We start from the raw sequence: 13,121 nt of genomic DNA, 5'->3' as shown, positions 1-13,121 counted from the left end.
GGCAGTCCAGTGGTAGCCAGTTAATCAACATTTGTCCAACAAAGCCAAAGCGGGCAACTCTTTCTGCATTTTACTGTCATAAGAGAGATTTTCAATATAATTTTAAAAGCTTAGAAATTAAATTCTGGAAAAAAGTGTCTGTGTCATTAAAAAAACCTACCAGCAGTTCACTGAGTTGTTCATAATCAAACATTTCATTTTCATACTGTTCTGCAAGTTCTTTACCCAAGGCAATGGCCTCTTCCCACATCTGTTGGAAAAAAAAAATATCACAAAACAAGAACAAAAACCCTGAATTACATACCTTGGTTAAACAACAACACCGGAATAACATAAATCTTAATAAAACACAACAAAATGCATTGTGTCACATGCCTGGAAATACTGTGCATCTGATGTGGCAGATAGCTGCGGCAGCATTACCCACGTCTCTATTTGATGCAAATCAAGTAAAACGATCAAATTGCTTCAGAAATCAAATGATTCCTGCTAGCCCAACGAGATATCCAAGAGCGCGTAAACACGGCCTGCCCACAAAGAAACCCAGAAACTAGGACTTTGGATAAATGTTGTTGACTGATTATAGTACACAATCACCTCTCTCTCCTTTATTATCTATAATCTATATTAGACAGGGCAGGCAATTTGCAGATATTGCTTTGAACAAATATTCATTGTATTTCCATTGGTTCTTTTTCCTCTCTTGCTCTTCAACCATGAAATTCAGCAGCCGTCTCAGCTGACCCAAAGAAATTTAACAATATCCTTCAGCTCTTCAGAAGCCAACAATCTTAATGAGGAGCAGCAAAAATGTTTTTAAATGTGTATTTTTCATTTTTTTCTACTTTACATGTAAAGAACCACTCAACCCCAAAAAGATGCCTAAATTAAGCACACCAGGATATCGAAGATTAAACTTCATGATCTGCCTCTGCTGCTGAAATTTGACTGGCACTGCTGACTTCACTTTATTAAAAAAATGAGATTTGGAACGAGTTATAAATCCACTTGGTTCATATTACCCTTCATCTTAAATGTAAATCCCCTGTCCACACCATCTAATTCTCCTCTCAGCACCAAGCCACATGTACCTCGCCCTGGTGAAATACTGAGATGGCTGCAGCTGCGAAGAGCAGCCAGAGGAAGGAGGGCTGAGGAAAAGGGTCCGACACACGTTTCCCCATCACTCCCCGAAGACATCCGCCTTCGGGAACGGAGAGTTTGAGAGGAAGCACCACGACTTCCAAAGGAGCTGGGAGCTGGATGCTGGGAGAGAGAAGGGGAACGGTGCTCCTGGGGAAACCTTCACGCACACACCGACTCCTGCATCCATCCTGCACAGGCCCCCCAGTCCCTCCACTTTAACGCACTGCGTAAATAAGAGATTTTTTTACCTGCCAAGGTCCCCTGAAAACCAAAAGCCCCCAAAACACACAGAAGAAATCCCACCACTCAAAGCCCAAAATCAATGTTGGCTGAATTTTATTTGTCTTTTCATCTGCAAGTTGAAATCACATTTATCAGTATTTCAGGAAAACCTTGGGGAAAAAAAGATGACTTTCAGGAAAATCCCTAGTTCTAGATGCTGATTTAAAAATACGAGTAAAAGGTTAAGGGTTCAGACGACTGTCAGTAGGACCAAAAGTGCTGCCAGCACCGGTGAGGAGCCCAGCAGGGCACAGCTACCGGTGATTTAGTGACACAAACACCAGACTGAGACCTAGAATAGCCTTTTTTTTCCCTAGGAATTGGCGATTTGGAGCCCAGCCAGGCCGAATAGTCAGTAAACCTTCCCCGACATGTAACATGCCAGTGTCGCTACAGCAAGACGTGGCTCGGGTCCCGCCGGTTTGCTCCCCGTCCCTGCTGCTCCCTGAAAGGAGGACACAATTTTCGAGCGGTGGGTGCCTGTCCTGCAAGCCCGAGGATGGACTGGAAGATTGTCCTGGCAGACTGAGACGGAAAGAAGCAGCCTGAAGAGGCAGGGAGCTGCTGATGGCGGAGATGAGGAGCTGCGAAAGGAAAAATAGTTACAGGAGATTGCAGGGAGAAAGGCCAGAGATTTATGCCCTCATAGGAAGGCAGTGAAGTAAGAGAAAATATGGGCCAGGAACTACACTGGTACGGCTCAGCGAGGGAAAAGGAGCTTCTGAGTCCTGAAGAAAACAAATGGGCAGATGCTTGGGCAAAGAGCGACTGTGCTGTGACCTAATTTAAGAGAGGACGGTGATGGCTGCTCACGAGGGGTAGAGCCTGGTACCTACATTAACGTCTCCTTACGGCTCCACGTGATGTTCGACCCCTTCTCTTGATTCTTCTCATTTCTACAACAGCGTTCATAATATTATTTATCCAGGGAAGAGGGACTGGAATGAGCGTGAGTTACCTCATGTTTGTAACGTGCCTTGAAGATGAAAAACGCATTGGAATGACTAATTACAATCACCGTAATGAGGGATCACGTCTGCAGGAAATCACAAGGCAGTTTCTACGCTCTGCAACGCAATTCTGGCAAATGGAAGGATCGGAATGTTTTTATCTGCATTATGTATCTAATCTGGAATGATGATACAGAGCATATTTTTATTTCTAAACAAAAATTACCATGAGTTTAATAGCAAAGGCGTATTTGCAGAAAATGGAGCACATTTTCACAGACTGAGTGGAGTTAATTTTGACTCAGAAGAGCAATATACTACCGCTTCACAGAAACTAAACTAATATTCAGTTGTTTGGTAAGTCAGCAAGTGAAACCTTTCAAAATCACTTAACCTTTCTTCATTTTGACTGCCACTTGCTTCTTAACTTCAGTCATCCAGAGCTACTTCTGCACATTTTCATTTCAAAGAAAATGGCGTTACCATCATTTGGCTCCAGATTTAACCAGTCCCTCTCCAAAACCGAAGCACTTCTACTCTTTAATTTTCCCCCGTTGTGAAAATATTTATAGATGATCTCAGGCAAACAGCTTTGGAGCCGAACAAGATTGGAACTAAATGGAAGCCTAAATAATTTTCGATTTGCATCGACACTGTAAACAAACTCATTCAGTTCCTCCACTGACTCCCGAATAAGCACAGACATCGCGACGCGTTTCCAAAGCACGTCTGGCAACCGAAAGCACCGGCCGGGTGCTAAGGCTGCGTGCTCTTTCATGCAAACTAATTACACCTGGCCGTTGCGACGCCGGGGATTCTGGGTTAGAGGAGGGGAGGCGAGGGGCCGAGGGGACTGAGACGCCCTATTGGTATGGCTCGGCGCGAGTGCCACCGCGGCTTCGCAGCCCATGGGTCACTCCACAGCAAGCCCGTCCCGGACTGCCACTGCCACCTGCACTGCTGCGACGCCCGCGAGCCCATCAAAACCAGACCTGCGCTGCCGAAGGCACTGCGTACGTGTACCTGCCTGTAGGTAGCACAAACGGCAACTCCGGCAGAATTAAATCTTTATTTGGGATTATTTTTGCCCCCCTTCGTTGTCAGGCGAGGTTGTTAACGCTCCGCAGCGGAGGCTGCGTTTCCGTTGCGCCTCCCTCAGCCTGATCAAACCCTTTAGATGATACTGAATAGGAATATTAATAATAAATTTTATAAATGTTTCAGAGCCTGAAAAATGGATCCTCAAATTAATTATGATACAGAAGTAGTTCACCTCCGATACACACGCAGTAATCGCACAATCCTTGCATTCCTCCAGTCTAATATCCATTCCCCTAGCTGTAAGTGGAGATGATAGGAAAAAATCAGACACTATCAACAACAGTTGTTTCCAGCTTAAATTACCGGGATCACTTTAAAAAGTCTTTAAAAGTTAGTTTACAAGTTATACTACTCATATTTTGTCACATTATTTTTATGTAACACTTTCAGGTATAGGTAAGAGATAAAACTCCTCTTTTTCTCTCACTGCAACACGCGATACAAGTGCCTCGCCATGGGAAATGATTCTTTCAATTTTTGCCAGCCTCTAACCCGGCCCCGCTCCCGCCCAGGGACCTGTCTTAGAAAAAAGCAACTACTTTTTGTTGCTACTACCTCTGCACTCCAACATTTCTATTCTGAAATCCAATTGTCTGGTTCCATCCTCCAAAGGAACACCAAGAACTTGCATTGTAAGACTCAATTTGTAAAATGCCGAGTGCGTTGAGCTCCGGAGGCCCACGAGCCCATTAACCACCCGGCTTTTCCCTTGTGCAGCTGGACCACAGCACCTGCAACATCCCCGAACACAAAACCAAAGCTGGTGATTTTTCCAGCGTCGTAACAGAAGCGGGAACCATGTGGTTAAAATCCCCCGCACAACCCTCTCAAAAATTTCTCTGTTTACTGCAGAGCAAATTTATTCAGGTGAGGACAGCGTGGCTGTGGCAAAGGGTCCTGATGAATGAAATCTGTTTTCTTGAAGGTCAATAACTCCTGATCTGCTGCCCTGAGTAAGCCTCACGGTTGGTCTTCGCTTGAAAAGTGCGCTGTGCGTTCCTCCTGGGAAATTACTCCGCTAAGAGGAATGGATCACGATTTTTGAGAGGCTGAACTACATCACCCTTTAAATAAAAGGCAATGTTTTAAAACCAGAGTTTGCCCAGGACATGGGAGGTCTTCTGGAGGAATGAGCCGTACGGGGAGCCGCTACACAGGATTTGTACGATGAACAACTCATTAATGTGAGAAACAATTTACCTGGAGAGCGTACCAAGGAGAGAGGCTGGCGACAGTGGAAGGAAAACGCTTCTTTTGTACTGAAGGCCTAAGAAAAAATGTGTATAGCCTAAATCTAGTTGTGTAGACACAAGCTGCAAACTGTTAAGGGGAAGACTTCGAGGCTGCAGAAGGAGATTGTTTTAGGAAAAACCTAGCAATTTTATTTATTTTTGGAGCTGGATTGCTTGTTGCCCAGAAAGAACTGCAGCATCCAGTTTAGTTTTTGAGGTTCTTTAAGAGCAGCGAAGGAGGATCTTAGGATATTTCTTAGCGCCTGCTGAGTTAACGGTCAGTAAAAATGAAATAGTCTAGGATAAGAATATTATCATGCAATATTCTGATGTATGAGGGACATTCCACGCTGTTTAAAGTTCAGATAGCGTTAATTAACCATCATGCAAGCTTAATATTTTAAATAAAATACCACAGTATTTCTCTACGGCTAGTACAACATTCAAGATGCGTAAGATACAGCCATGGTAGAAACCCTTTACAACAACTTGCTATATTAATTTGGAACATGGTCAAACACCATATCTTTCCTCTCAGAAGACAGTCTCTGTCCTTCACAGCTCTCAGGACGGGCTCACGATCTGATGTGGGGTACGAGCTGGACATGAGCCCCGCGCTGATTTTTGGCAGACAGGTGGATCTCACCACTATCTTGTTAGACGGAACAAAAAGCCATCTGATACCATCCCATGAGCCAGGCAAAAAGACATTTTAAGCCAAAGCATGTCATTTACTGGTAGTTTCAAATCTTTTGTGTTTTGTGGCTCCAGTAAAACACTAAAAGCTTTTTTCAGGGGGAGGAGGCGGGGGGAGGAAAAAGAAGCAGAAATAAATGAGCAGTGTGCATTTATTTACTGTTTTCTCCCTGGGACCAATGCTTTCGACTTAGGAAGGAGCAGCGGAAAACATGTACTGATTCATAGACTGTGGCATCCACTGGCAAACTTGAAACACGTTGCCGTTTGCACATTTTACTGTGCAGGGATAAGAATGCTGCTGCTTCCTTTACGGCTCCAGAGACTCCAAAAGCCTGTTTAAAGATACTATCTTATCTTTGCCAATGATGCCAATTATTTCTTGGCTTCAGTAGTTCATTATTGTTGGCTAACATCAACTGCTCCATACAGGCAAAAATTCGCCCCCTTCCCTCGTCACTTTATTCCCGCCACTATTTTTCCTTCCCGTCCTGAATACTCTAACCTACCAATTTTCAGTGATGTCCCTGGATTAAGGGCTTTGTTGAAAATTACAAGGCTTCAGCAAAACACAGAGAGAGCAAACACTTCAGAGCAGTTCAAAGGATACGTTAGACTGCCGTGATAAGCGTGAGGATAAGGCTTTTAAGGGCAAAAGCCAAGAGAGATGGAGATGAGACTGGAAAGAATAAGTGAAGAATAACAATCTGGGAGAGACGACTATGCGTATACTAGGGAAACTTGGAAGCAACAACATTTCATTTTGGAAACAAGGAGCTTAGAAGAGTAATGAAAGTATTACTGATAAGGGATGGAATCCTTAAAGGAGGAGAAGAGCAAAATGCAGAAGTTGTATCTGAAAACGCTGATTTACTAAAGGTAAAAGGTGGACTTCAGCTTTACAGAGGATTGGTTTAAGGACCAAAAGTCAACTGTAAGCAAAAAAGCAAGCTTCCTGAGAACAATATATTAAAAAACAGAAATAAAAATGAGGAATCTTAAATGGATCTCAAGCTACAAGTAACAGGGATATTCATGGCAAAGGCTAGTATTTTGTTCTCAGCCAAAATGAGACGCCCACACTCCTGCTTTCATTGCAAGCCCACGCTCTGTAGTACTAAATTACAAATTTCTCAAGCACTTCTAGTCTAGAAGCGAGAGGCCTACTCCATTCCAGTCTGTGCATGGTGGATTATACCTTCCCCTAAATTCATTTTACCATGAATGCTAATATTTAGGGAATAAGCCTGACGGCTGGTCTTCACTTGAAAAGTGCACTGTGCGTTCCTCTTGGGAAATTACTCCACTAAAAGAAATGGATCATGATCTTTGAGAGGCTGAACTACACCATCCTTAAAAAAAAGGCAATGTTTTGAAACCAAGTGTCACCTTTTAGGAAATCCCTCTTCTCCATTTCTTCTACATAATGTTTCTAACCGTGTCTACCTCCCCTCTCAAGTCCACTGCTTCCCATCAAGCAGGTTGGAGTGGAAGAGTCTCACAACAACTTTAAAACAAAACTCCTGAGCTTTTGTAAAAGCCTGGAAGCAGCTCTACAGCTGCCCAGGGTAAAATTACCTTCTTTTGACATCTGTTGTTAACTTTATGGGAAGAGAAAGCAAAGTAGGGGGATCAACCCGGAGTGAATTGCCAGGTACAGACACAGCTGGGCAATTATGGTTAAAAAAAAGACAAATTGGTTATTGTAACAGTACAGTCTTCTGAAAATGCACAGCAAATACTATTTCAGATGTGTTACTGACCATGGAATAGCATAGTTAAAGCAGCTGCTGGACTGTGTTTGCCAACTGCACAGGTAAATGTAAGCAGCTGATTTAACCTAATGTCAGAACATCCCAAATGAGAGGATTAACTTAATTCTACTGTGGAAACCTCAATTTGAGCTTCCTGACATTTGAGCATTCATGTAAGATGCTCATATTCTCAATGTATATTGATTTTTTTTTCCCTTTTCACTGAACAATACAAAAAATTACCACCAACTGGAATGACCAGAAAATGAGAGCAGAAATAGCTGCAACTAGGAAAGAGTGCCTTGAAAATGAATCATCTCCACACGCACGAAAAAATCACATAGGTGTTCTACGATTTGAGTTATGCAAAGGAATAGGGATAAGTAATCACAGAGGTCCCTTCGATACCATTGTTCACCAAAAATTTTTAGAATAATGGACATTCAGTTGTTTAATCTAACTATGAGGGAAAGGGAGAAAGCAGCCTTTCCAGCGCTATTTCTTTTGAAAGCAGGCAGGGCCTTCTCTTACTTCTAGTTGTAAAATCTGAAAAAATTAAGAACGGTTATTCAGTCTAACAACGGCCTCTCAAGCGTGGATGCCGTGCTGTGTAATGTGGCGCGGGCTGAAAAGTAAGCAGCAGGTATTTTGCCTGCTGTTTATATAAACAGCTCATTAGCGCTATCAGCAGAAACGGGTGGGTACAACTTTAAGACAGGCTGTTTTCAGTATAGATGTAAAGGACTCCGCAGCTTTTAATTTATAGCTAAAATGCACCGGCCAGGTGCTCAGAAGAACAACTCCCACCACCTGTATACCAACGCCATAACAGACTAACTGTGAAGCCATAAAGACATAAAACAACAAAATAAAAACACGCGACTTCTGGCTTTTCCTTTCCGGAGAGGAACGTAATATTAAAATATACTTTCAAATCAGCTATGACCCTAACGCGGTTCTCCTCACCCGTTGTTACAGGGTTAGTAAAGGCTTTCTGGGCGGCAGGAGCGTGCTGTGGAAAGCAATGCCGCCCGCGGCGTAAGCGCCGAGGCACCCGCGCAAGCCCAGCCCAGCCAGCCCGTTTGCGCCGCCCGGCACTGCCGCAGTCTAGAATGACAATTTCCTGTGGCATCATTTATTAACAGCTTCTAAATATTGCATTGAGATTAGGTATAAAATTTGACCTTTTAAGCAAAGATTCTATCAAAATACTAATCCGATTCTGCTAAAAACTTACTTGGAAAACATGAGCTGGTTGGATAATATTTTAGTTCTACCAGAAAATGACATTTCTGTTTATACTTTGTTTATGCAACAAAGATTGCCTTTAAAACCCAAGTTTACGTTTCTGGAATATTCTGACAAAGAGATCTCTACTTCTGCATTTAAACATTTTGTGCAAGAAATATCCCAAACCTGACCCATCTGCCTACCAAGTTAAACCCCTCCATCTCCGTGGGCAGGTATCCCCAGCACTTTCCCCGTCCCACCAAGCAATGCCAAATGCAAATTCGTTTTGCAATAAAAGATGCAATTGCAATGAAATATTCTCATCGGAGAATATTTCTGCCTTCTTACAATATGAACCACGGATATCCATTCTCCGAGGGAATTATTTTGCCTACACGAGGAGAAACAAGGGCAGCTGAAGGACTGCGTTAGCCATTGCAATTGCCAGAAAAAAGTCAGCCCCCCAAATTACATGCACCGCTTTTTGATTTTCTCCATGGCATCATATGCACATATATTTACCCTTAATGCAGCAGCTATAAATGTACTATTGATTTTCATTTTTTAAACTTCTTTTTAAAGTATTATCATCTTCAAGTGCTAGCTGGTGGACCATTTACATAAAGCGCTCCAAATAACTTGTAGCAAGTTCAAAGCTCCCTGAAGGTCACTTGATGCAAACTCTGTTTACTATTCAGCTTGTAAGTTAGATAGAAAGGCAATGCAATATATTTGGACTTTTTTCTTCCCTTTTTACCTTGCCCTTGTCAAAGTAATGGATAATTTCTTGATATAGTTGATCTTTCAACTGTCCTTGAGTGGCAGCCTGGTATCCATCCCGCTGGGTAAGATGTGCTGCACATGCTTCTTCTGACCACTAAATCACACAAGAAAGAGGGGAAAAGTGAAAGAAAATAAAAAGTTATAAAATATGTCAGTAAAATTAGGCTAAATAAAATGCACATTTTTTATTTACAGAAGTGGTACCACAGCTAATGCACCAACAAAGATTTTTTCCTTTGCAGTTTGTTTCCTTGGGCACAAGGACCATTTATTTGAATGCTGTAATTGGAGGCTAATTACATATATCAGCTGGAAGGAAGTTTCTTGGGGTGGTTTCCTCTCCTCAGCGAGTTTGATGAGACTGATCTTGGCCTGCTGATGGCTACAACCTGCTGGATGCATAATGAACAGTAGCAGATTTGTGTTGGGAGAAGCCCCGAAGCCAAGATACATCAATACAAATGGAAAGGACTGTAGGCACAGAAATTAAAGGTCTAAAATTCACAGAGAACATTTGGAGGCACGGAAATATGCAACTGACTTTATACAGCCCGTCTGCAATTAGCAGCTCTTGCTCTTCCAGCAAACGCCTAAGGGATGAGGAGCAAGGCATGGATATTAAACGGATTTCCTCCTGGACCTGAGGGGACCGAGCAATTCCCTGCAGCTTTCTCCCTCACACCTGCATATCCTGGTGTCCATTAAGGGACAGATGCAACTGAAACCACCGCGCTCCAGTATTCATATCACCCCTTCTTCACCTCCCTTCTCTCCTCCCACCTACCTGGGGATGAGACGATACTGGAGCCTTTTCCCCAGGCAGGATACTAATACTATATCCTTCCCTGCCATAGCTATCTATTTTCGTGAGGCTAGCAGGAAATTAATACCTTAGAGACTCACAAACCTCCGTCAAATCAAATCACAAACCTCCATTAAATCAAATGAAACTTCTCACAGACTGAAAAAGAGACAGGGACAGGTGCTCCAATAGGCCTCTTGCCTTAAGAAATCAAGTTCAAAAACTAAATTAATTAAAGAACTGTTTGCTTTCTTCTCTGAAAATCAAAGTAACTACAGAAGGCAGCGTGTCCACAGAAATAAAGTGGCAAAACTTTTGGACAAGAAGAAATTTGACCCAAGATCAGCAACTCACAGATTTATTTACACAATTGGTGTTACATCATCCAGTTTTACCTCCTATAGCTTATTAAATTTCACCCAATTACTTCTTAATTTGGCCAAAACGTTTGTGTTTGGCTAAAGCAGACAACTCTGGCAACTTTTTACCGCAAAGCTGCATTTCTGAGCAGCACAAACTTCACGGAGTCTGCCACGCAGTGACATTTTTTTCAGCATACAAACAGCCACTATCTTCTGTTAGTTTTGAACTCCTTAATTCTGACCAAATGGGTTAAAACTAAAACTAAAGCCTCTTTTCTTAAGTGTGCTTCATCAGCTTGCAGTGATTTGGAGAAAATGACGTTGCCTTTCTCTCCAAAGACACAGACTTCTTGCAAATTTAAAGGTGAAATTCTCGAAAGCTCTCAGTCTTCACCTAAATGTGATCCCACTAAAATCAACGTGATGACATAGGTGCCAGCGATGAGTGTCATTGAAAATCCTGTCTTCGCAGTTTGAAAGAAAAACTCAATTGCCTTAAGTTACACAGACCACAATATTGCTGCTTCTCAAGCAACGCTGACGTCCTCCATCCACTGCTAAGTACCGGTAGTAGCAGGGTGTTGCATTAGATAGATCGATACGCTTTTATAATAAAGTAATTCCAAAGTGTAATGTAATTATATGTACAAACAAACATTTGCTTAGTGATGAAAACCTGTGATAAACACTACCCTTAGATTTGCCACCTTCTATCAGTCTGCATTATAAGAAAAGAAATCTGCATATTGTTTTCCAGTAACTTGAAGAAATATATTAAGATACTCATCCAGTCTCTGAAGACATTCTGTAAGGCAAACCAACACTGACTAAGCCCTATTTTAAGGTCACGTAAAATGCACTGACTAGCAAGTTCAAGCCATAAGAGGTAAAAGTTTGAGTGACATTTTATGGCACGGTTCATTCCATCGTTTTCCCAGAAAACCAGCACCTGTGGAAGAGAATCAATGTTTTATCTTGTCTAAAAGGTTCATTCATGCAAAGCGGGATGACCAAGCATTACACAACTTGGCAGCCCTATTTTACGTCCCTCGTGGGAGTGAGAGAGATCTTTACAGCCACAGACTCAGCGAGTTACTCACTCGAACTTCTACCCCCAGGCAAGCGACTGCACCAGTCTGTGTGACGGAAGGTGTCAGAGCCATCTCCTCACATCTTCACCTCTCTGACACATGTCCCAGCATGGAAAATTTCATTACCAAAGAAGCGACTGCATCCAGCAGGCTGTGTCCAACAATCGCCCCTGCTTTTAGTAATGAATAAAGCTATTGCTACAGTGCTTTCGCACTCCAGATGAATCTTACTGATGTCTTCTTGTGTAATAACCCTCTATTTATTTTAAAGTACAGTAAATACATTTCAAAGTGTCTTAATTTTAAATTGCACATGGATGATCTGCATCATATTTACTCTTATTATAGCTTGAATGCAGTACGACTAATTCTCAGTGCATCCATTAGAAGCATCTCATTTAACACCTTCCACTTTTCCACTCTTCCAAATAGATATTTTACACCCGCATTTCGCTTGGGATTGCTTAGATTAAAATCAAAGATTGCTACGAACAATTCACTGCTTAGAATGAGATAAATTTCCTTTATGAAAGGGGGTACCGTTAGCACAGCTTCTGGGGCTGTACAGAAGGCTGGAGTAATTAATACAGAAGGCTGCAGTAATGCAGAAGGTTGCAATACACTCGCCATTGGCATGAGAAGCAGAGCAAGGGGAAAATGCAGTTGTCAGTTATTCAGTCCCTGACTCTCCGCCCCACGCGACAGCGGGCGCTACCGTCCTCGAGGGGAGCAGAAAGAGATCCAGGTCTCCCCGGAGAGAGGAAGATTTCACTGTGGGTGCTGAGATGTGAGGAAGAACAACAGGACTGCTTTTTAAAATTAAAACATAATGCTCCTTCCTACTAACTTACCAACGACCAGGGTACGTTAAACCTGTGATTTCCTGACACAAGCGTCCGCTGTTAAGTGCGGCATCCGTCCATACGATAACGCCAGGAACGTGCCTGGCGCAGGCTGCCACGTATGTGACACAACACAGAAACAAGCTGCGTGTTAGAGACCACACCATCTACCCAGCAAGTCTTCAGTGAGACTAATGTTTATGAAACACAGCTTTGTTACACTTCTGACTGACGCTATATAGTGTTAGAAACGCAAATGCTTTATTTACATGCACCTTGCATAGATAAAACATTTTATTTTTATATATATTGCAGGTTACACCAAAATGTTCCTTGAAGAACAGCGATATGGTTATGCCTTTTTAAATGTGCTCTGAACCGTGCAACGCTGCATTAAAATTACACGTACATTTAAAGGCATGAGCTTGGAAGGAAGACTATTTGAATCTCTCTCTAATTTTTCACAATCAAAACTGAATCTACAGATACCCCAGAGCACTTGAGGAGAATCTCCAGCGCTGCCTCGTTACCGCCTGGGCAAAAACAATTCTGTGGAGAGCTGATTTACTAAAAGATGTGTTTGGATGCTTCCGCACATTACATAACCTAGATATTTAAAAGAAATTTAAATTACAGCTTTGCAGTTTATAACTGGTGGCCTTGACTCGACCGTGCTTCCATTCATTTCAGATCGCGACAAGGACAGCGTGCTCTGACACACGTAGCGGCAGAGGGCTGGCTCGCTGCGCGTATGAATCGCACGCGCAAAAGATAAAACTGACGTAAGAAGCAGCACGCAGCCGCTAATCAGTCTGAAGCACAGGTGTTGTAAGACCGACAACCAACGCAA

At 42.6% G+C, this 13,121-nt stretch overlaps 1 protein-coding gene across 2 annotated transcripts in view; it reads right to left on the bottom strand.

Annotated features, from left to right (window-relative positions):
* Positions 1-13,121, bottom strand: part of DOCK1 (dedicator of cytokinesis 1) — a 316,638-nt gene that overhangs the window by 46,359 nt on the left and 257,158 nt on the right. For both annotated transcript variants that reach the window (XM_064464378.1, XM_064464379.1), the window contains exons 38-39: positions 9,149-9,268; positions 161-250 (exon numbers count right to left, since the gene is read on the bottom strand). In XM_064464378.1, the coding sequence (XP_064320448.1) occupies positions 161-250; positions 9,149-9,268 (210 nt within the window). The remainder of the gene's footprint in view (positions 1-160; positions 251-9,148; positions 9,269-13,121) is intronic.

The sequence above is a fragment of the Phalacrocorax carbo genome, chromosome 12, assembly GCF_963921805.1.
Source record: "Phalacrocorax carbo chromosome 12, bPhaCar2.1, whole genome shotgun sequence".
NCBI lineage: Eukaryota > Metazoa > Chordata > Aves > Suliformes > Phalacrocoracidae > Phalacrocorax > Phalacrocorax carbo.
Note: the sequence above shows the minus strand (reverse complement) of the source record. Positions and strands in the feature narration are given on the sequence as shown.